The 23,478-nt window shown below is 40.2% G+C and overlaps 3 protein-coding genes and 1 pseudogene across 3 annotated transcripts in view; 1 reads left to right on the forward strand and 3 right to left on the reverse strand.

The window, feature by feature from the left end:
• LOC116076295 (zinc finger protein 883-like) overlaps positions 1-18,766 on the reverse strand; it is a 53,513-nt gene extending 34,747 nt beyond the window's left edge. The window contains exon 1 of the mRNA XM_031350011.1: positions 18,671-18,766. The gene's annotated coding sequence lies outside the window, so the exon portion shown is untranslated. The remainder of the gene's footprint in view (positions 1-18,670) is intronic.
• LOC116076507 lies at positions 4,896-6,514 on the reverse strand (annotated as a pseudogene).
• Positions 8,352-23,478, forward strand: part of LOC116076288 (vomeronasal type-2 receptor 116-like) — a 36,886-nt gene continuing 21,759 nt past the window's right edge. The window contains exon 1 of the mRNA XM_031349992.1: positions 8,352-8,566. Within this exon, the coding sequence (XP_031205852.1) occupies positions 8,352-8,566 (215 nt within the window). The remainder of the gene's footprint in view (positions 8,567-23,478) is intronic.
• LOC116076471 (lysine-specific demethylase 4D-like) lies at positions 19,277-20,423 on the reverse strand. Its single transcript, XM_031350316.1, is given in 2 exon segments — positions 19,277-19,780; positions 19,782-20,423. Coding segments are annotated over 2 exon segments (996 nt in total). The 3' UTR covers positions 19,277-19,426.

Consider the following 23,478-nt stretch of genomic DNA (forward strand, 5'->3'; position numbering starts at 1 on the left):
TACAGAAGCTTTGCAACTTTATGAGATCCCATTTGTCAATTCTTGATCTTAGAGCATAAGCTATTGGCATCCTCTTCAGGTAGTATTCCCCTGTGCCTATTTGCTCGATACTCTTCCCCACTTTCTTTTCTATTAGTTTCAATGTATCTGGTTTGATGTGGAGCTCCCTGATCCACTCGGACTTGAGCTTTGTACAAGGAGATAGAAATGGATCAATTTGCATTTTTCTACATGCTAACCGCCAATTGAGCCAGCACCATCTGTTGAAAATGCTCTCTTGTCACTTTCAATATTATTCCTTTACTCAATGATTTTTTTAAATTGGATAGTTTATTTATTTACATTTCAAATGTTATCCCCAGTCCCAGTTTCCCCTCTGCAAAGCTCCTATCCCATCACCCCTTACCCTGCTTCTATAAAGGTGCACCCTCACCCTCCCACCCACTTCTGCCTCACTGCCCTAACATTCCTTTACACTGGGGCATCAAGCCTTCACAGGACCAAGGGCCTCCCCTCCCACAGAAGCCAGATAAGGTCCCTCAGCTCCCTCAGGCCTTCCCTTACCTCCTCTATTGGTGTACCTGTGCTTAGTCCCATGAATGGCTGTGAGCATCCATATCTGTATTGGTCAGGATCTGGCAAAGCCTCTCAGGAGACAGCTGTATTAGGCTCCTGTCAGCAAGCACTTCTTGGCGTCATCAGTAGTGTCTGGGTTTTGTGTCTGCATGTGGAATGGATCCCCAGGTGGGGCATTCTTTGGATGGCCTTTCCTTCAGTCTCTGCACTACTCCTTGGCCCTGTATTTTATTAAGACGGAACAGGGATTTGTTTTAGTTTTTGTTATTTTATTTTATTTTATTTTATTGGAGGGGAACCTGGGAAAGGAGATATTGTAAATAAAGAAAACATCTAATAAAAAAATTGAGATAGTTGAGTGGTCCATCCCTAAACCAGGGGGGGTGGGCATGCCTAACCTCTGGATATGGTCTAGACAGGTTCTTCCTCCCCTTTTTTGGGGGTATTTCAGCTAATGTCATCCCTGTGGGGTCCTGGGAGGCCTTTGCTTTCCTGACCTGAGACTTTCTGGTTGCTACCCCCAGTTCCCCAACCCCCACTGCTACACACCTCTGTTCAATTTCCTGACCCTCTGTATATCTCCATTTCCTCCCATTCCTGATTCTGACACTCTTTTCCTGCTCCCCCTCTTCTCTTACTCCCAAGTCCCTCCAACTCTCTACTTCCCTTGATTATTTTGTTCTACCTTCTAAGTAGGATGGAAGCATTCACACATTGGTCTTCCTTCCTCTTGAGCTTCATGTGGTCCATGAGTTGTATGGTGGGTTTTTCCACACTCTTTGCCTAATACTTATCAGTGAGTACATACCATGCATGTTCTTTTGTGACTGAGTTACATCACTCTGGAGGATATTTTCTAGATCCATCCATTTACCTGTGAATTTCATGAAGCCATTGTTTTTAATAACTGAGTAGTACTTCATTGTGTAAAGGTACCACATTTTCTGTATTCATTCCTCTGTTGAGGAACATCTGGATTGTTTTCAGCTCCTGGATATTATAAATATGGCTGTTATAAACATAGTGGGACATATGTCCTTATTACATGTTGTAGCATCTTCTGGGTATATGCCTATGAGTGGTCTAGTTGGGTCTTCAGATAGTACAATGTCCCATTTTCTGAGGAACCACCAAACTGATTTTTAGAGTGGTTGTACCAGCTTGCAATCCCACCAGTAATGAAGGAGTGTTCCTCTTTCTCCACAACTTCGCCAGCATTTGCTGTCACCTGAATTTTTGATCTTAGCCATTCTAACTGGTGTGAGGTGGAATCTCAGGGTCATTTTGATTTGCATTTCCCTGATGACTAAGGATATTGAACATTCCTTTAGGTCTTTTTCCAGAATTCAAGTTTTCTCAGTTGAGAATTATCTGTTTAATTCTTCTCTTATTTTTAAATAGGGTTATTTTGTTCTCTGGAGTCTAATTTCTTGAGTTCTTTGTATATATTAGATATTAGCTCTCTATTCGATGAAGGATTGGTAAAGATCTTTTCCCAATCTGTTGGTTGCCATTTTGTCCTATTGACTGTCCTTTGCCTTACAGAAGCTTTGCAATTTTATGAGGTCCTATTTATTGATTTTTGACCTTAGAGCATAAGCCATTGGTGTTCTTTTCAGGAAAATTTCCCCTATGCCCAAGTATTTGAGGCTTTTCTCCACTTTCTCTTTTATTAGATTCAGTGTATCTGGTTTTATATGGAGGTCCTCTATCCAGTTGGAGTTGAGCTTTGTACAGAGAGATAAGAATGGAACAAATTGCATTCTTCTACATGTTTACTACCAGTTGAACAAGCACCATTTATTGAAAAGTCTATCTTTTCCACTGGATGGTTTTAGCTTCTTTGTCAAAGATCAAGTGACCATAGGTATCTGGGTTCACTTCTGGGTCTTCAGTTTTATTCCATTGACCTACCTGCCTGTCACTGTATCAGTACCATGCAGTTTTTATCACTATTGCTTTGTAGTATATCTTGAGGTCAGTGATCATGATTCCTCCAGATGTTCTTTTATTGTTGAGAACAATTTTGAGAATTGCTCTTTCTAACTCTATGGAGTATTTAGTTGGAATTCTGATGGGGATTGCATTGAATCCATAGATTGCTTTCATCAAGATGTCCATTTTTACTATATTAATTCTGCCAATCCATGAGCATGGAAGATCTTTCCATTTTCTGAAGTCTTATTCGATTTCTTTCTTCAGAGACTTGAAGTTCTTGTCATACAGATCTTTCCCTTATTTGGTTAGTCACACCAAGCAATTTTATATTATTTGTGACTGTTATGAAGGGTATCCTTTCCCTAATTTCTTTCTCACCCCATTTATCAATTGAGTCTAGGAAGGTTTTAATTTGTTTGAGTTAACTTTATATCCAGCCACTTTTTGAAGTTATCAGGTTTAGGAGTTCTCTGGTAAAATTTTTGGGGTCATTTAAGTATACTATCATATTATCTGCAAATAGTGATATTTTTGACTTCTTCTTTTCCAATTTGTATCCCTTTGTCCTCTTTTTGTTGTCCGATAGCTAGAACTTTGAGTACTATATTGAATAGATTGGGAAAGAGTGGGCAGCCTTGTCTAGTCCCTGATTTTAGTGGGATTGCTTCAAGTTTTTGTGCATTTAGTTTGATGTTGGCTACTGGTTTGCTGTATATTGCTTTTAGTATGTTTAGGTATGGCTCTTGAATTCCTGATCTTTCTAAGACTTTTAACATGAAGGGATGCTGAATTTTGTCAAATGCTTTTCAGCATCTAATGAAATGATCATGTGGGTTTTTTCTTTGACTTTGTTTATGTAGTGGATTACATTGATAAATTTCCATATATTGAACCATCCCTGCATTCCTTGGATGAAGTCTACTTGATCATGATAGATGATCATTTTGATGTGTTCTTGGATTCAGTTTGCAAAAATTTTATTGAGTATTTTTGCATCGATATTCATAAGGCAAATTGATCTGAAGTTTTCTTTCTTTGTTGGGTCTTTGTGTGGTTTAAGTATCAGAGTAATTGTGGCTTCATAGAACAAATTGGGTAGTGTTCCTCCTGTTTCTATTTTGTATAATAATTTGAAGAGTATTGGTATTAGGTCTTCTTTGAAGGTCTTATAGATCTCTGTACTAAACCCATCTGGTCCTGGACTTCTTTTGGTTGGGAGGCTTTTAATGACTGCTTCTAGTTCTTTATGGCTTTTGGAACTGTTTAGCTTATGTATCTGGTTCTGATTTAACTTTGCTACCTGGTATCTGTCTAGAAAATTGTCCATTTCATCCAGATTTTCTAGTTTTGTTGAGTATAGTTTTTTTGTAGTAGAATCTGATGATTTTTTGGGATTTCCTTGGTTTCAGTTGTTATGTCTTCATTTTCATTTCTGATTTTGTTAATTTGGATACTAACTCTGTGTCCTCTGCTTAGAATTGGTAAGGGTTTATCTATCTTGTTGATTTTTTTCAAAGAACCAGCTCCCGGTTTGGTTGATTCTTTGTATATCTCTTTTTGTTCCTACTTGGTTTCAGCCCTGAGTTTTATTTATTCCCTGCCTTCTACTCCTCTTGGGTGTATTTGCTTCTTTTTGTTCTACAGCTTTCAGATGTGCTGTCAAGGTGCTAGTGCATACTCTCTCCAGTTTCTTTTTGTAGGTACTCAGAGCTATGAATTTTCCTTTTAACATTGCCTTTATTGTTCCCCCTAAGTTTGGGTATGTTGTGCCTTCATTTCATTGAATTATAAAGTTTAATTTCTTCTTTGACAAAGTTATTGAATAGAGAGTTGTTCAGCTTCCATGCATATGTGGACTTTCTGGGAATTTTTTGTTTGTTTTTGTTTTTGTTTTTTTTTGTTTTGGTTTTTGTTATTGAAGACCAGCCTTAGTCTGTGGTGATCTTATAGGGTGCATGGGATTATTTCAATCTTCTTGTATCCGTTGAGGGCTGTTTTGTGACTCATTATATGTTCACTTTTGGAGAAGGTAATATGAGGTGCTGAGAAGAAGGTATATTCTTTTGTTTTAGGATGAAATGTTCTATAGTTATCTGTTAAATCTGTTTGGTTCATATCTTCTGTTAGTTTTACTGTGTCTCTGTTTAGTTTTTGTTTCCATGATCTGTCCATTGACTAGAGTGGTGTGTTGAAGTGCCAGGTGGTCTGTGGCAAGACAATGTGATTAATTCTGTCACAGGAATATGAAAAAAACCTTGTACCAAATTTTGTCTTAGTTTGGGGTATTATTACTAGATGAAATACAATGCAAAAAACAAGATTGTGTGGGAAGTTTTTATGTTGCTTATATTTTCTTCTTTCTTTCTTCCTTCCTTCCTTCCTTTCTTTTTTTTAGTTTCATTATGCTGTTTAATCTAGCATGTTGCTTAGAAAGTCTTGTACAAACACTTTTCCAGAATGTCTCCCAGAGACCATTTCACCCACTGCTCTATTTGGCTGCTAGCCTCTTGTTTCACTCTTCAGCAATGGTGAGGCAGATTCCTTTTCCTAGGGGAAGAGAGATCCATGGTTTATTGCCCTTGCCGATAACAAAAATGTTGGAAAGCCGAGTGGCAAAGCTGTTGCCATTGGCGCCTTTCACATGAACCACATCAAAAGAGCCAGGATGTCTCTCTCTGTTTGTGATCAAACCAATTCTTCCCAAGTTAGCACCACCAGTCACCATACACAGGTTTCCAGTGTTGAACTTGATGAAGTCAGTTATTTTGCCTTTCTGCAAATCAATCTGAAGAGTGTCATTCACCTTGATGAGGGGATCAGGGTATCAAATAGTACGAGCATCATGGGTTACCAGATGTGGGATTCCTTTTGTGCCTACAAAGATCTTTCTCACTTTGCACAACTTGTACTTGGCCTCCTTGGGTGTAATGCGATGAACAGTGAAGCGACCTTTGGTGTCATAGATCAGACGGAAGTTCTCGCCAGTCTTGTCAATGCTGATGACATCCATAAACCCAGCAGGGTAGGTTATAACACTCCTGACTTTCCCATTAATCTTAATGAATCGCTGCATGCAAATCTTTTTTACTTCATCTCCAGTCAGGGCATACTTAAGTCTGTTCATTAGGAAAATGATCAGAGGCAGGCATTCCCTCAGCTTGTGAGGACCAGTGGATGGACAAGGAGCAAACACGCCAGTTAACTTTTTCAGCATCCAATGTTTTGGAGCAGCTACGAGCTTCAGGACCACGAGCCATGGCTGCGCTGGGAACGGAAAGAGCTGTTGCTTACATTTTCATATCACAGTTCTTCCTCAAATAATTAAGAAAAGGATTCAGGCTTAGTAGGAATGTGGAGGCAGACATTGATGTAGAGGTCATGGAGGATTGTTTCGTATAAACTTCCGCGACAGTGTGTCCTAAGCCTGCATTCTTATCTAACCTAGTACCACTAGCCTAATGGTTGTACCAAGTGTAATAGGCTGGGCCCTCCCCATCTAACCTTAGCTAAGTAAATAACCTCCAGGCTTGCCTGATATTATTGGTTCTAGCTCTTGGAAGCTAAATTCTCCGTTGACATAACACCTGGTTTGAACCTTTGTCTTGGCTTCCATCAATAAACTATAATTTTAAATAAACAAGAGAATAGCATCTCTTTCCTTTCTAAGTTGCTTTCTGTCATGTTTTGTCATCATGTCATCACTGAGACGTCATCTCACTCTTGCCCAACTGAAAAAAATCAAACCACTGAAAATAATGTTTTCATGTAGTGTGATGAACAGGGAAACTGCCTTTTTTGGTTTTGTTTGTTTGTTTGTTTTTTTCGAGACAGGTTTTCTCTGTATAGCTTTGGCTGTCCTGGAACTCACTCTGTAGACCAGGCTGGCCTCGAACTCAGAAATCCACCTGCCTCTGCCTCCCAAGTGCTGGGATTAAAGGTGTGTGCCATCACTTCCCCTGCAGGAAACTGCCTTTTTTCAGCAGTCCTTACTTGCCTGCATTGATTCATTTAGGGATGGGGTGTTCTGAGGTTTTTCTCCTTTCACTTTGTGATTTCAACCAGATTTATCATAATGAAGATCTTCTCTTAGGTAGCTATTTTGTTCAAAGTTTAGGGGTTATTTAAACATAAGGAATAAATCCTTGGGTTTTGCACTGAAGAGGTAAGTGAGCATTTAAGTGTTCATTCTGCTGTTTCAGACAACCTTGTGAGCTTTTTCCATCCATCTTAAGTTCTAACTCAAAGAATCATGATCTTCTGCCATTCAGAAATGTGTGCACTCATGAACTCATGATAACCTATATACTTTCACACACACACACACACACACACACACACACACACACACACACCAGAAACACATATAACATGTAACAAATGAAACCTTATGATTGATGTAGTAAGTTTTAACTTAGCGCATTTCATATTTAGAGTACAGACATTGGAGTTATTCACTACTCACATGCTATTGGCTCATTCTCAATGAGAATGGAGTTAACTCTAAAATATAACAGGGATGTTCTTATGGCACTTTCAGAATTAAAGAAAATGTGAAGAAAAACCACTGTTGTCAATAATGTGCCCATGTAAACAAAACCATGATTCCTATATTCCCTGTGTTTTCACCTTGTATTTTAGGGGCATGAGACATGATAATGTATATAAAATTCACTGATTACTATCCTAAGAAATTCATTGCCTTAACAGTGATCTGCAGATTATGTTGTATAGCATTCATGGTAAACAAATTAACATGAAAATGCAACAAATGTCTATACTATAGCACAAAGTATTTCTCCACCATAAAATTTTCTTAGGGGCTAGAAAATAGTCCCTGATTTTGATGTATTTATTCAGTAACTTCATGGAAGAAACATGGAGATCCTCAGCAGATATTATATTCTTTTAAGATATGGAGGTATTTCTATTATACACTAATATCAGAAAAGGGAAAGAGTGGTGCTAAACTGCAAGGAGGTCACTGGGAATATACTGATTCAATCTTAATCATGGATAAATAGAAAACAATAGGAAAGAAGGTTAAAATAATGAAGAAATTACTAACATGATTTCTACTATCAAATTAAGTTATGGATCTGAAGTGAAAAGTTCACCTTGAGAGGTGGTTACACAAGAATGAGACAAAAATGTCTGGAATAGAGGATGGGCAAAATTTTATGTGTAGACATGCATGTATCATAGAGTGACTTCTGAATGCTGAGATTCACAGGAAAGTAAGTAAAAGATAGACATAATACCAATAATATTAAGTTTTAAGAAACATGCAGTTTCTTTCATTTAGCTTATCGATGCCTGATATAGGGTTTTCCTTGACTGTTTATCTTTTCCAACAGTGAGTTACTCTGATGTAATATGTGTTTATTACTTTCAAGGGCTCTCATATGCTCACTTTCTTCATAAACCCTTGTGTCCAGAAACACAGGAGAGTCCAACCCTGGTATCTTACAGTCTTGAAGGAAATAATTTTGATTCTGCCTGGAGATGAAAATACATTACCTTATATAATAACCTGTTTTTCACTGAATGTGGTGCCTCAGATGCAGGGCCTGAGGGATAATGTGCATTGGAACTCTCAAAGGGTAGAGGAAAGAATCCTTGTAAATGTCTCAGGCTGATTAGAGTTACATATTAAGTCATCAAAATCATAAGGCTACACACACACACACACACACACACACACACACACACACACAGAGAGAGAGAGAGAGAGAGAGAGAGAGAGAGAGAGAGAGAGAGAGAAGCATACAAGCATATATATGCTACACAATTGATCTTAACACTCAAAGACTTAGATCTTGGCAGAAAGATCTATTGATATGCTGTTTTCTTGGCTTTTTATTTATTGGTTTTTACAGATGCCAACTTTTATCTGGATCATTGCAACCCCTTCCTGTCTAAGTGAAACGAAACACCATTTATACCATGATGGGACTGTGATAATTGGTGCATTTTTCCCTATTTTTTATTTATACCCACTGAAAGAAAGAACAAATTGGGAATCATTATCTTTTGATTTAGAAAATGATTTAAGGTAAGTGCCTTATATTGACACATTCTTTTTAAATATTCAACTGTCTCAGGTTGTGTGGATGTTAACATTATTTTATGAATGTATTTTCCACCATGAGGCTCCATATCTTCCTTTCCAAGATCCTCTCTTTAATTTTGTTTTCTTGTTGACTCCTTTTGTTCTCTCAAGAGGGAAAGGAAGAAAGAAATTTGGTTGCAGAGTTTTATGTTTCATCTTTGACAGTTACAATTTGTCTAGCTTTCCATGTGCTGCCGCCTGTAATTCCTCAGACCCTGAGCACATACAATGACTATCCTTAGTAGGATTATTGGTAGCAGCTTGGCATACCAATTCTTGAAATTGGAGAATTTTAGTCATGAGTCCGTTAGAGCTGGTAATGCCTTTGAAATCAGTGACTTTGGATTTCCTCTTCAGGTCCTAGAGCGATAGTTGTTGCTTGTTTCAGCCATCTCTGATTTGGCTGTAGTAAGGTAAGAACTAGAAACATAGCCAGCTTAACGTCTATTTTGTATCCTTAACATTTTGCCAAGATTGAAAGCAAGTATTTTCCACCTCTTTTGGTATTATACATCTTTAAACTAATTTCACCTATTCAATCCATAAGTTTGCATTATATATTTACTTGACTTTATCGATTATTCATACAGACATCTTCTATGAGATTATGTCCACTGAGGACTTTACCTTAGACTATCTTATATTTGCAAGGATAGCACATCTGGACAGAAATTTTTTTCAGTTACCTTCATGAATTTAGAGAGAATTAACCACGTGCTGTTTTAAAATGAAATAAAAAGCCTTTTGTAGTATGCAGATTTTTTTATCACAGTAGGGAATACTAGAATTAAATATTAGAAATGAAGAAATAAATTATCTACTCAACTCTGACCTCAACACGGGGAATTAAAAATAGTTAATGAACACCCAGCACATGATCACTTGACAGAAAATTGCTAAAACGTAGCAGGGATTTTTGTGAAAGCAACATTGGTGATGAGTCATCAGGTCAGGTCATTGGAGAGGGGAAGTAATTCAGAAGTAAATGTGATTAGATAATGAGGACATCTTTTCATATTTTGTGAAAACTTTAAATAGAAAACATGATCAGAATAATCCAAATTTCACAGCTAGGTGAAATAGTTAATGTGGACCTCAACATGCCCCGGGGATGATTTTTTTTTTTTTAATTTTGCAAGAAATAAGTCTGCACTTGATTCTGCTTTTCCTCTGCAGCTCAGTATCACCCGCTTAGGCTGCACTATGCACTGTGCCCTGTGTCTCTACAGACAGGATAACTGTAGCAATCTGCCTGCAGTGAACCCACCAGCAGTAGAACAGACTTAAGTACTCAAGTCATCAAATATGAAAAGGAGAAGAATGACTTCTCAGATGATTTAGTAGGTCATGAATTAAGGAATTAGTATTCTGAGATGAGTTTTTGTTATTTTTCCATGTATAATAAATATATTTGCCTTATGTAACACATTTAAAAATATCTAATTTTGTACAAGATAAGGTATATGCATAAATATGCATGCCCTCTTCCCCCTCCCCTTTACCTCTATGTGGGTGCTCCCCCCAACTCACCCTCCCACTCCTGACCCACTGCTCAGCATCCCCCTACACTGGGGTATAAAACCTCCACTGGACCAAGGGCCTCTCCTCCCATTGATGTTAGACAAGGTCATCCTCTACCACATATGTATTTGGAGTCATGGATCCCTCCCTGTACACTCCTAGTACTCCCTGGGAGTACTAGGTGGTCCAGCCAGCCTACATTTTTCTTTCTATGGGGTTGCAATCACCCTCTGCTCTTCCAGTTCTCCATCCAGCTCTCCCACCAGGGTCCCCGAACCCAATCTGATGTTTGGCTGGGAGCATCCAAATCTGCATTGGTCAGGTGCTGGCAGAACCTTCCAGGGAACATCCACACCTGGTTCCTGTTAGCAAGTGCCTCTGGGCAACAGCAACAGTATTGGGGTTTGGCCTCTGCAGATATGATGGATCCCCAGGTGGGGCGGCCCTTGGTTGGCCCGTAATTCAGTCTCTGCTCTATTTTTTTTGTCCTTGTCTTTCCTTTGGGCAGGAACATTTCTGGATCCATCATTTGATTGGGGGCTGCGCCTATCTACTGGAGGTGGTCTTTACAGGTTCTAGCTCCCCCTCAATGCATTTTTCTGCTAAAGTCATCTCCTTTGGGTCTTGGGAACCTCTTGCTTTCCTGGCATCTGGAACCTTCCAGTGTCTATACCCAGTTCCTCATCCACCACTGCTACATATTTTTATTCTGTTTCCTGACCCTCTGTACCTCTCTCCAGTCCCCTCTGGTACCTAATCTTGCCCCCTTTTCTCTCTCACGTTCCTCTCTCCATTCTAGATCCTTCCTTCCCTCCACCTCCCTTGATCATCCAGTTACCCTTCTAAGCAGGAATGAAGCATCCATGCCCTGGTCTTGTCTTCCTTTCTCCTAAGCTCTGTATGGTCTGTGGGTTATATTGTGGGCATTGTGAGCTTTTGGGCTAATATCCCCTTATCAGTGAGTACATAACATGTGTGTTCTTTGTGTCTCAGCTACCTCACACATGATGATATTTACTTTTCCCCCTCTTCTCATATTCATATATATAAAAATATCATATATATATATGATATTTTCTTTATTTATATTTCAAATGTTATCCCCTTTCCCAGTCTTCCCTCCTTCCAGAAACAGCCTACTCTACCCCTCCTCCCCTGCTTTTATCAGGGTGTTCCTCCACCTACCCTACCACTCCTGCCTCCCTGCCCTCGATTTCCTTATACTGGGCATCTATCCAGCCTTCATAAGACCAAGGACCTCTCCTCCCATTGATGCTTGACAAGGCCATCCTCTGCTACATATGCAGCTGGAGCCATGTGTGCTCCTTGGTTGGTGGCTTAGTCCCTGAGAGCTCTGGGGAGCAAGAAACAACAAATGGGACCTCATAAAATTGCAAAGCTTTTGTAAGGTAAAGGACACTGTCGATAGGACAAAACAGCAACCAGCAGGTTGGGAAAAGATCTTTACTAACCATACAACTGATAGAGGGCTACTATCCAATATATACAAAGAACTCAAGAAGTTTTCCTTTATTCCTTTAATGGATTTTGGATTTATTTGTTTCCTTTTTATAGGATGCTACTTGTTTGCTTTTGTTTTCCTATATTTCTGTAAGGGATTTATTTACATCCCCCTTAAAGTCCTGTATCATTTTCACGAGATTTTAAGTCAGAATCTTTCTTTTCAGGTGTTTTAGGGTATCCAGGGCTTGTTGTGATAGAGAACTGGGTTCTAATGGTTACAAATTATATTGGTTCATGTTGCTTATGTTTTTGTGCTTGCCTTTCACCATCTGGTTATCTCTAATGTTAACTTGCCTGGGTGTCTTAGATTGGAGCAGGCCTTTTTGGAAGCAGATAGTGCTGTGTGTCCTGGGTTGGAACAGGGCTCCTTGGAGGCAGGCAGTGCTATCCTTAGGTTAGGGCTGGCCTCCAGTGTTCCTTGATAGGGTAGGCCTCCTGTGTCCCAATTTAGAGCAGGCTTCCTATGTCATGGTTAAGGCAGACCCCCTGGCATATAGACTAATTTGTGGGTACTGGAGGAATGTATGCTGATCTCCCATGGGTCCAGGTGGAAGTGCACACTAGAAGAATGATTGGTCTTGGGCAGAGTGGTATATAACCCATATCTGCTTGTCTCTGTGTGGGTCCCAGTTGGTGCAGTTATTGGGGTCGTACCTCACCATTGTCCCTGATTTGGGCAGACCTTCTGGGGGACAGGCAACTTGTGTAGTTTGGGGTGGCAGGCACCCAGATCTGCCAATAAGTTATTTACAAAAAAATGACTTTGTAATTTGTTACATTTTGAAAATCCTTGCATCCTCCCTAAAACTGTCCTTGTTACATAGCTGCTCAAAGTATGTAGATTATAGATTATCTTTACTTAACTTCTAATATGCACTGATAAGTGAGTTCAAGCCATGTTTTCTTTCTGTGTCTGGGTAACATCGCTTGGGATGATTTTTTTTCTAGTTCCAAATTCCATGATGTCATTTTTGAAGTGCTGAGTGATATAGATATTATGTAAGGTTGAGGGGCATCTAGATTGTTTCTGGATCTGGATAGTATCCATTGAGCTGGTAAGAATATAGTTGAGCAAGTGTCCTTGTGATAAGATGGAGAATCACGGTTCTTGATGTAGATCAATTCTCAATTTTATAAGAACTTAGCATATTAATTAATAAGGGGCTGTACAAGACTGACATCAATGGAGGAGTGTTTCCCTTGCTCCACATCCTTACCAACATTAACTGGCAATTTTGCTTTTGATATTAGGCATACTGCCATGTGTAAGATGAAATCTCAAAGTCATTTTAATTTGTATTTCCCTGGTGGATAAGGATTTTAAGTATTTATTTAACTGTTTGTTAACCATTTGAAATTCCTTTGCTGAGAATTCTGTTTAGATCTGTACTCCACTTTAAATAAAATTTTTGGTTTGTTGATGTCCAGGTTCTTGAATTGTTTAAATATTTTGGATATCAGCAATTTGTCAGATGTGCAGGTGGTGAAAATATTTTTCCATTTTGAAGACTGCTGCTTTGTCTTATTTATGGTTTCCTTTGCCTTATAGACGTTTTCATTTTCATGAGATTTTAGTTTTGTAACTGATGAATTTTGTGACTGAATGAATGGTGTTCTGTTCCTAAAGTTGTCTCCTATGTCATTAATTCAAGGCTATTCCCCAACTTTCCTCTATCAGATTCAATGTTTCTGTTTTCATACTAATATCTTTGATCAACATGGACTCAAGATTTGAGCAATGTGGTAGATGAACATCTATTTGCATTCTATACATATTGACATCCAGTGAGACTAGCACCATTTGTTGAAAATGCTTTATCTTTTTCAATTGTATATTTTTGGCTTCTTTATCAGAAATTGGATCTGTAGGTGTTTGGATTTTTGTGCTGATAGTACATGGCCTTTATTATTATTGCTCTGCAATATAGATTGAAATCAGGGATAATAATTGATACTTTGGGAACTTCATTGATTGTACAGGATCACTTTATCTATGCTAGGTTTTTTTTTTGTTTTTGGTTCTACATATGACATTAGGTAATGTTCTGTCAACTATTCTTTTGGAATTTTGATGAAGATTACATTGAATCTGGAGATTGCTTCTGCTAAGATGGCCATTTTTTTTTTTAAAAAAATTAATTATTATTTTTTCCCTCCAGATTTTATCTCCCTCCCGGTCCACCCTCTGTTCCACATCCCATATATCCTCCCCCCATCTCCACAAGGATGTCCCTACCCCACACCCCACTCCATCAGACCTCCTCACTCCCTGGAGTCTACAGTCTCTTAAGGGTTAGGTGCATCGTTTTCGAATGAACCAAGACCAAGCAGTCCTCTGCTATATATGTGTTGGGGACCTCATATCAGCTGGTATATGCTGCCTGATTGGTGGACCAGTGTCTGAGAGATCTTGGGAATCCAAGTTAATTGAGACTGCTGGTCCTCCTACAGGGTCACTCTCATCTTTAGCTTGTTCCAGCTTTCCCCTAATTCAACCACAGTGGTCAGCAGCTTCTGTCCATTGGTTGGGTGTAAATATCTGAATCTGATTCTTTCAGCTGCTTGTTGGGTCTTTCAGAGGAGAGCCATGATTGTTCCCTTTTTTTGTCAGTGCTCCATAGTCTCAGTAATAGTGTCAGGCCTTGGGGCTTCCCCTTGAGCTGGATCCCACTTCGGGCTTGTCACTGGACCTTTTTTTCCTCAGGCTCTACTCCATTTCCATGCCTGCAGTTCTTTCAGATAGGAACAATTATGGGTCAGAGTTTTAACTGTGGGATGGCAACCCCCTCCCTCATTTGGTACTCTGTCTTTCTGCTGGAGGTGGGCTCTATAAGTTCCCTCTCTCCAATGTAGGGCATTTCATCTAAGGTCCCTCCCTTTGAGTACTGAGACTCTCTTACCTCCCAGGTCTCTGGTACATTCTGGAGGGTCCCGAGGTTGCTTGTTTCCATTCTTTCTGCTGGTCCTCGAGCCCTCAGTCCTTTTCTTCCACCCAATACCTGATCATGTTCCACTCTTCCCCTCCCAATCCTCTTTCCCATCCAGGTCCCTCTCTCCCCTCCTGTGATTGCTTTACTACCCCTCCCAAGTGGGACTGACATGTCCTCACTTAGGTCCTAAAGCTTGTTAACCTTTTTGAGTTCTGTGGATGGTATCATGGCTATTCTGTACCTTTTTGGCTAATATCCACTTATTAATGAGTACATACCATGCAAGTCCTTTTGGATCTGAGTTACCTCACACAGGATGATATTTTCTAGGTCCATCCATTAGCCTGCAAAACTCACAATAACATAGTTCTTAATAGCCAAGGCAGGAATGGGTGGGCAGGTGGGAGTGCCTCATAGAGGCAGGGGGAGGGAGAGGAGATTGGGGGTTTGCAGAGGTGAAAACAGAAAAAGGGATAGCATTTGAAATGTAAATAAATAAAATAAACAAAAAAATGAAAAAAAAAAAGAAACATCCTCCTTAAGATTCTAGGAGATCTGATTGGTTCACTGGAAACCCTTTGAAAATCTCAAATGCTGAAAAGTTGTTGGTATGAAACATACCAACCATCTAATTGTTTGGAAAAGATAAAAAAGAGCTGTGGAGTATTCCATTGTGCAAATGAACCACATTTTCTGAATCCATTCTTCTGTTGTAGGACATCTAGGTTGTTTCCAGCTTCTGGGTATCACACATAAGCCCTTATGAACATAGTGGAAAAGGTGCCCCTGTGACATGGTGGGGTATCTTTTGGGTATATGTCCAAGACTGGTATAGGTGGATCTTTGTGTAGATCTATTTCCAATTTTCTGAGTAATCTCCAGATTAATATCCAGACTGGTTGTACCAGTTTGCAGTCCCACAAGCGATGGAAGAGGGTTCTTCTTTCCCCAATCCTAGCCAATATATACTGTCACCTTAGGTTTTGATCTTAGCCATTCTGATTGGTGTAAGGTGGGATCTCAGGGTCACTTTGATTTGCATTTCTCTGATCACTAAGGACTTTGAGCACTTCTTTAAGTGCTTCTCAACTATTCAAGTTTCCTCTGTTGTGAATTCTCTGTTTAGATCTGTACTCCATTTTTTGATTGGGTTATTTGGCTTTTGGTGGTTAGCTTCTTAAGTCTTCTAAATATTTTGGATATTAGTCCTCTATAAGATGTGGGGATAGTGAAGATTTTTTCTGAATCTGTAGGTTACCAATTTGTCCTATTGACTATGTTCTTTGCCTTGCAGAAGCTTTCCAGTTTCATGAGGTCCCACTTATCAATTCTTGATCTTAGAGTGTGAGCCATTGGAGTTCTGTTTAGGAAATTTCCCCCTGTGCCAATGAATTCAAGGCTCTTTCCCACTTTCTCTTCCATTAGATTCAGTATATCTGGTTTTATGTTGAGGTCCTTGATCCACTTGGACTTGAGCTTTGCGCAAGGTGGCAAATATGGATCTATTTTCATTTTTTCTACATACAGACCACCAGTTAGACCAGCACAATTTATTGAAAATGCTTTCTTTTTTCATTGTATATTTTTGGATTCTTTGTCAGAGATCAAGTGTCTTCAAGTGTTTTGGTTTATTACCAGGTCTTCAATTCTATTCTATTGATCATTGTGTCTGTTTCTGTACCAATACCATAAAGTTTTTATATTATTGCTCTGTATAGCTTGAGGTCAGGGCTGGTGTTTCCCCAGCCATTCTTTTATTATTAAGAATTGTTTTAACTATTCTGGTTTTTTTGCTTTTACATATGAAATAGAGAATTGCTCTTTCCATGTCTTTGAAGAACTGTGTTAGGATTTTGATTTGGATTACATTGAATCTATAGATTGCCTTTGGTAGTATGGCCATTTTTACTATGTTAATTCTGCTCATCCAGGAACATGGGAAATCTCTCCATTTTCTGAGATCTTCTTTGATTTCATTCTTGAGAGACTTGAAGTTATTGTCTTACAAATCTTTCACTTGTTTGGTTAGAGTTACCCCAAGGTATTTTATATTATTTGTGGCTCTTGTGAATGGAGTTGCTTCCCTAATTTCTTTCTCATCTTGTTTATCATTTGTATTAAGAAGTCTACTGGTTTATCTGAGTTAATTTTACATCCAGCCACTTTGCTGAAGTTGTTTATCAGCTGTAGGAGTTCTCTGGTGGAATTTTTGAGGTCACTTATGTATACTATCACTTCATATGCAGACAGTGATACCTTGACTTATTTTACAATTTGTCTCCCCTTGATCTCTTTTTTGTTGTTGTTGTCTTATTTTTCTAGCCAAAACTTCAAGTACTATATTGAATAGATATGGGGAGCGTGGACATCATTATCTTGTCCCTGATTTTAGTGGGATTGCTTCAAGTATCTCTGCATTTAGTTTGATATTGGCTGTTGTTTGCAGTATATTGCTTTATTATGTTTAGGTTCGGGCCTTGAATTCCTGATTTCTTCTATACTTTTTACAAGAAGGGCTGTTGTTTTGTGTCAAAGGCTTTTTAAGCATGTAATGAGATGATCATATGATTTTTTTTATTTTTGAATTGTTTATATATTGAATTTCTTTAATGGATTTTCATATATTGAACCAACCTTGCATCCTTGGGATGAAGCCTACTTGATCATGGTGAATGATTATTTTCATATGTTCTTGGATTCAGTTTGCAAGTTTTTTTTTTTTTTATTTTGGTTTTTTGAGAGGGGGTTTCTCTGTGTAGCCCTGGCTGTCCTGGAACTCACTTCGTAGACCAGGCTGGCCTCGAACTCAGAAATCTGCCTGCCTCTGCCTCCCAAGTGCTGGGATTAAAGGCGTGCGCCACCACCGCCAGGCCAATTTGCAAGAATATTATTGAGTATTTTTATATCAATATTCATAATCAAATTGGTCTGAAGTTCTCTTTTTTTGTTGTATCCTTATGTGGTTTAGGTATCAGAGTAATCATGGCTTCATAGAATGAATTACCTAGTGTTCCTTCTGTTTCTATTTTATGTGGAAGTTTGGGGAATACTGGTATTCTTTGAAGTTCTGGTAGAATTCTCCACTAAAGCCATTGGGCCCTGGGCTTTTTTTGGTTGAGAGGTTTTTAATGACTTCTTCTATTTACTTAGGGAATATGGGTTTTTTTAGATAATTTCCCTGCTCTTAATTTAACTTTGGTATGTGGCATCTTTTTATAAAGTCATCCATTTCATCTATATTTTCCAGGTTTTTTTTTTTCAGTATAGGCATTTGTAGTAGAATCTGATGATTTTTTTTTTTAAAATTTCCTCTGTTTCTGTTGTTATGTCTCTCTTTTCATTTCTGATTTTGTTAATTTGGAAACTGTCTCTGGGCCCTTTAGTTAGTTTGGCTAGGGGGTTACATATCTTGTTGATTCTCTCAAAGAATAGCTTTTGGTATTGTGGATTCTTTGCATAGTTCTCTTTGTTTCTATTTGTTTGCTTTCTGTCCAGAGTTTGACTATTTCCTGTCTTCTACTCCTCTTGGGTGTGTTTGCTTCTTTTGGCTCTAGAGCTCTCAGGTGTGCTGCTAAATTGCTAGTGTAAGATATCTGTAATTTTTTTTTTTTTAGTTAGGAAACTAATATATTTATTTCTTGGGCCTATTTACAGAGCTTGGGATTGAAATAAGTAATAAGAAAATGCCTGTCCTTAAGAGCCCAGTCACCCTAGTGTGAATAGCAGGTTACTTATACCCTCACATGTGGAGTCCCCCCACCCTTCTGTAAACCTCCCACACTGTGTAATCTCCAGCCCCACTGAGACTATGAGACAGTTAGAACAGCATCACAATCAAATGCCTGGGAAATACAGAAGGGAGCAGCCTGCAGCCTGCACCCCCACCCCCACCACCCCCACCACCCCCACACCCCCACCCTCCCGCTTCTAGGAGGAAAAAGTCAAAGTCAGTGAACTCATCTGGGTCTCCTGCAAGCCCTTTCTGGTGTTCTGAAGACAGTGATTTCAGGGTGAATTTGGTCAGAAGCACATGTGCTCTTAGGAGTAGGCTGAGAGGCTGAGAGGCTGAGACCTGCTTTCTCACGGTGGCATGATGTTGTGGGACATTCCAGTCGATGGAGTCTCAGTGGGCAGAGCAGGAGAAGGCATCGGCAGGCTCAGCAGTCATTTCCCTTTGAGTGTCGGCAAGTCCTAGACTGGTGAATGGCAGGATACTCTCAGAAGATAGAGAGCCTGGAAGCTCTTTTTGTGCAATGATGGCTCAAAACCTTGCAGATCCACCTTCTGCATGAATTCTGAAGGAGACTGGGCAAACCAAGAGGAGTCTCAAATGCATCATCTAAAGTAGAGTTTGATTCGTCAACATCTCAGACAGCTGTTTGTCCATGTGATCAGGAATGTCCACTTGTGGCCAAATGGCTTCAGACGTAGGAGGTGATCCTGCATGTACTTAGTTCATGTCCACCACCATGAGCGGCAGGGAGACTTTGGGGCTCCTATCCAAGATTCTACTGGCCTATGAGTGCTTCACAGCTAAAACATCAACAGAATCTACAGGCATTCTGGAGGCTCAAGAAGCTTGCTTGGAGAATCTTTGCCCTTGTGGAGGAGCCAAAAGCTTGGATGGGAAAAGACACGGGGACTCTGGGTGTACTTTTGTGTAAGGACAGCTCTTGTGACCTCTGCTCACCCGACTCCTGAGGGGTCCCGAATGGGAATGCCTCTGGGTTGAAGTGAGCTTCCCCTGATCCAGTGTGTAGGCCCCATGGGTCAGCTCCTGCCCGGGGCAGGAGGTGAGCTCCAGGTGATGCGTAGCTCTAGGATCCACTTACTGTTTCCACAGCTCATAGCTCTCAGGCTGCAGGAGCCCCTCAAAAGCATCCATGGAGAAGCTCACCCTGACCTCCCCACAGCTGCACTGAGATGCCACCTTGCCATAGTCAATCCACCTTGGGGTGGCGAAATTGATGGCCTCTGCGCAGTTGAAGCCATGGTTGAAGCCCGCGTGGTAGCCATAGGGAAAGGTGACCATGAACTCCCCAGCCTCCTGGGTGATGCGGCCAAAGGGGTTGCCATTCTCCTTGAGCACGGTGGGTGAGATGAGCGCCACCTTGTGTCTCAGGAAGGCCTGGCAGCCCTGGGAGCTGCCAGGGAAAAGTGCCCTGGCCAGGCGCTCCAGGCGCCTGCTTATGCTCAGGGGGCACAGCATACCAGGTTTTGGGCTCCCCAAAGTGCAGGTAGTTGATACTGTACAGGTCCATGTCCTCCGTGTGCCATGCAAAGGTGATCTTCCACATCCCAAAGTACAGGTAGGGCGTGTTGACGCCCTCAATCACTATGCCGCGGTCCTGCTTCAACACATCCAAAAGGCTTCCCAGGTGGCCCACGTTCTCATCAAACAGGGAGCCGCTGATGTCAGCACCATAAATCGGTGACCCAAACTGGCGATTCTTCCAGTATTTTCTCTCCAAATCTTCAAAATCCAGGTGCGGCGGGGTCTGGTATATTTTGCTGTTGGCCAGCTCACGGTACTCCCCCACTGTCATGCCTTTCTTCCTCTTATGGTACTGGGTGAACACGCCTGCCTGCCCAGAGACCACCTGCTGCAGGGGAGTTGCTATTAAGATGTTGCTGATATTGTCATAAGACTGCCTGGCCCTCCATTCTTTTGGTGGGATGACCTTGGCCAGTTCAGCTCGATGTGCCCCTTGGGATTCCATATAGTCGATGTATTTGCTGAAGTCTGAGAATTCTTCCATGTTTGGGTAGAATGCCATGATGGTACAGCCTGGGTTCTGGAACTCATCCTGCTCAGGGGTTGTCATAGTTACAGCAGTTCTCGAGCTCGACCTGGGGTCCTGGCTGCCCTGGGTCTTTGAGCTTTTCAGGGGGCTCTTTCTGTCTCTCTCTCTCTGTAAGTTTTTCCTGCCTTCCTGTTGGATTTTCTCCACTCTCTTACTTGTTCTTAAGCTCTTTCTTTTCTTCCTTCTGTTTTCCTACTGTTTTTGGTTTCCCAACACCAATGGAATGGAGATCTGGGAGAAGACAATCTAGCATCAGAGAGAAGCTTTCTCTGTAGGACTTGCTCTTCCTATCATAATTTCTTTACTGGGGCACTTAGTGCTATGAATTTTCCTGTTGGCACTGCTTTCATTGTGTCCAATAAGTTTGGATATATTGTGCCTTCATTTTCATTAAATTATAAAAAGTCTTTAATTTCTTCCTTGACCAAGTTATCACTAAGTAGAAAGTTGTTCAGTTTCCATGGGTATGTGGGTATTCTGTTGTTTTGTTGCTATTGAAGACCAGCCTTAGGCCATGGTGATCTGATAGGATTATTTCAATCTTCTTTTATCGGTTGAGGCTTGTTTTGTGCCCAACTAATATCATCAATTTTTGAGAAGGTAGCTTGAGGTGCTGAGAAGGTATATTCTTTTGTTTTAGGATGAAAATGTACCATAGATATCTGTTAAATCCATTTGGTTCATAACATTTGTTAGTTTCACTGTGTCTTAGTTTAGTTTCTGTTTCCACGATCTGTCCATTGCTGAGAGTGGGGTGTTGAAGTCTCCCACTACTTTTTTTGAAGTCTCCCACTATTATTGTGTGAGGTGCAATGTGTTCTTTGAGCTTTAGTAAAGTTTCTTTTATGAATGTGGGTGCCCTTGCATTTGGAGCATAGATGTTCAGAATTGAGAGTTCATCTTGGTAGATTTTTCCTTTGACTAGTACGAAGTGTCCCTCCTTTTCTTTTGTGATAACATTTGGTTGTAAGTCAATTTTATTTAACATTGAATGGCTACTCCAGTTTATTTCTTGGGACCATTTGCTTGGGAAATTTATTTCCAGCCTTTTACTCTAAGGTAGTGTCTGTCTTTGTCACTGAGGTACATTTCCTGTATGCAGCAAAATGCTTGGTCCTGTTTAGTGTATGTCTTTTTATTGGGGAACTGAGTCCACTGATGTAAAGAGATATTAAGGAGAAATGATTGTTGCTTCCTGTTATTTTTGTTTTTGTAGGTAGCATCATGTGCATGTGGGTCTTTCCTTTTGGCTTTGTTGTGAGATGATTAATATTCTTTGTTGTAGTTACCCTCCTTGTGTTGGTGTTTTCCTTCTTGAATCCTCTGTATGGGTGATTGGTAGATAGATACTGTTTGAATTTGGTTTTGTCCTGGACTATTTTGGTTTCTCTATCTCTATTGAATGAGAGTTTTGCTAGATATAGTAGTCTGGGCTGGCATTTGTATTCTCTTAGAGTCTGTATGACCTCCATCCACACTCTTCTGGCTTTTATTCTCTCTGTTGGAAAGTGTGGAGTAATTCCGATAAGTCTGCCTTTACACGTTACTTGACCCTTTTCCCTTGCAGCTTTTAATATTCTTTCATTGTTTTGTGCATTTATTGTTTTGATTATTATGTGATGAGTGGATTTTCTTTTCTGGTCCCATTTATTTGCTATTCTATAAGCTTCTTGTACATTTTTGGCCATCTCTTTCTTTAGGTTGGGGACATTTTCTTCTATGATTTTGTTGAAGACATTGTCATGTCCTTTGAGCTGAGTATCTTTGTTCTCTTCTATTCCAATTATTCTTAGATTTGGATTTTTCATTGTGTCCTGGATTTCCTGGATGGTTTGGGGTATGAGTTTTTTATATTTTGAATTTTCTTTGACAGTTGTGTCAATCTTTTCTACTGTATCTTCCACATCTGAGATTCTCTCTTCTATCTGTTGTATTCTGTTGGTCATGCTTACACCTGTAATTCCTGACCTTTTTCCCAGGTTTTCCATTTCCAGATTTGCCTCCATTTGTGCTTTCTTTATTGTTTCTACTTTCACTTTTAGGTCTTGGGCTACTTTATTCAATTCTTTTACTTGTTTGATTGTGTTTTCCTTTATTTCTTTAACGGATTTATTTGTTTCCTTTTAAGGGCCTCTACCAGTTTACCTGTTTCTCCCTTATTTCCTTCAGTGAGTTATTTATGTCCTCCTTAAAGGAGTCTATTATCTTCATGAGATAGGATTTTAGGTCAGCTTCCAGATTCTCAGGTGTGTTGGTGTATTCAGGGCTTGCTGTAGTGGGAGAACTGGATTCTGATGATGCCCATGTATATTTGCTTTTGTTGCTTATGGTCTTATACTTGCATCTAGCCATCTGGTTATCCCTAGTGTTTGCTGGTCTGATTGTCTCTGTCTGGAGCCTGTCTCTTTTGTCCATGACTTGTTTCAGGTCTCCTGGTAGGCCTGCAGCACTGGCTGTAGCAGGCCTCTTGTGGGGCCTTCTGACTGTGGGGTCTTCGGGGAGGCAGAGAAGCTGCTGATCTGTTGCCCTGGCTGCAGCAGATCTCCTGGGAGGCCTTCAGACTGTTGGGTCTTCAGAGGAGAAGTCAAGCTGTGTGAAGGTGTTCTCTGGGGGTTTGTGGGAGAGGGGCTACAGACTGTGGTTTCTATTTGCCTGAAGAATTCCAGGGATGCCTTCGGCTGTAGTGTCTTCAAGGAGAAGACTAGCTAGCAATCTGCCCAGGCAGAAAGCACTGTCCAGAAAGGGACTGGAATTCAGGGGGTGAGGTTTTGAGGGGTGATGGATCCCTGGTCCATTGGACTCCCAGTGGCAGCTGTGAGACTTCAAGAGGGTCATTTCCTGCTGCTATGTGTGAATCAGATATCCTCGGATGCCTGAAGGCTATGGTGTCTTCAGGCTATGGTATCTTTAGGGGAGCAGACTAGCTGGAAGTCTGCCCCAGCAGAAGGCGCTAGTCAGAAGGAAGATGGACATTTTTTATTTTATCCTCCTGATCCATCAGCAGGTGATCTTCCTGTTTTCTTTTTCTTTTTTTTTTCTTTTTTTAACACAGGAAATTTATTTATTTTTCTTTTTT

The sequence above is a fragment of the Mastomys coucha genome, unplaced genomic scaffold (genome assembly GCF_008632895.1).
Source record: "Mastomys coucha isolate ucsf_1 unplaced genomic scaffold, UCSF_Mcou_1 pScaffold4, whole genome shotgun sequence".
Taxonomy (NCBI): domain Eukaryota; kingdom Metazoa; phylum Chordata; class Mammalia; order Rodentia; family Muridae; genus Mastomys; species Mastomys coucha.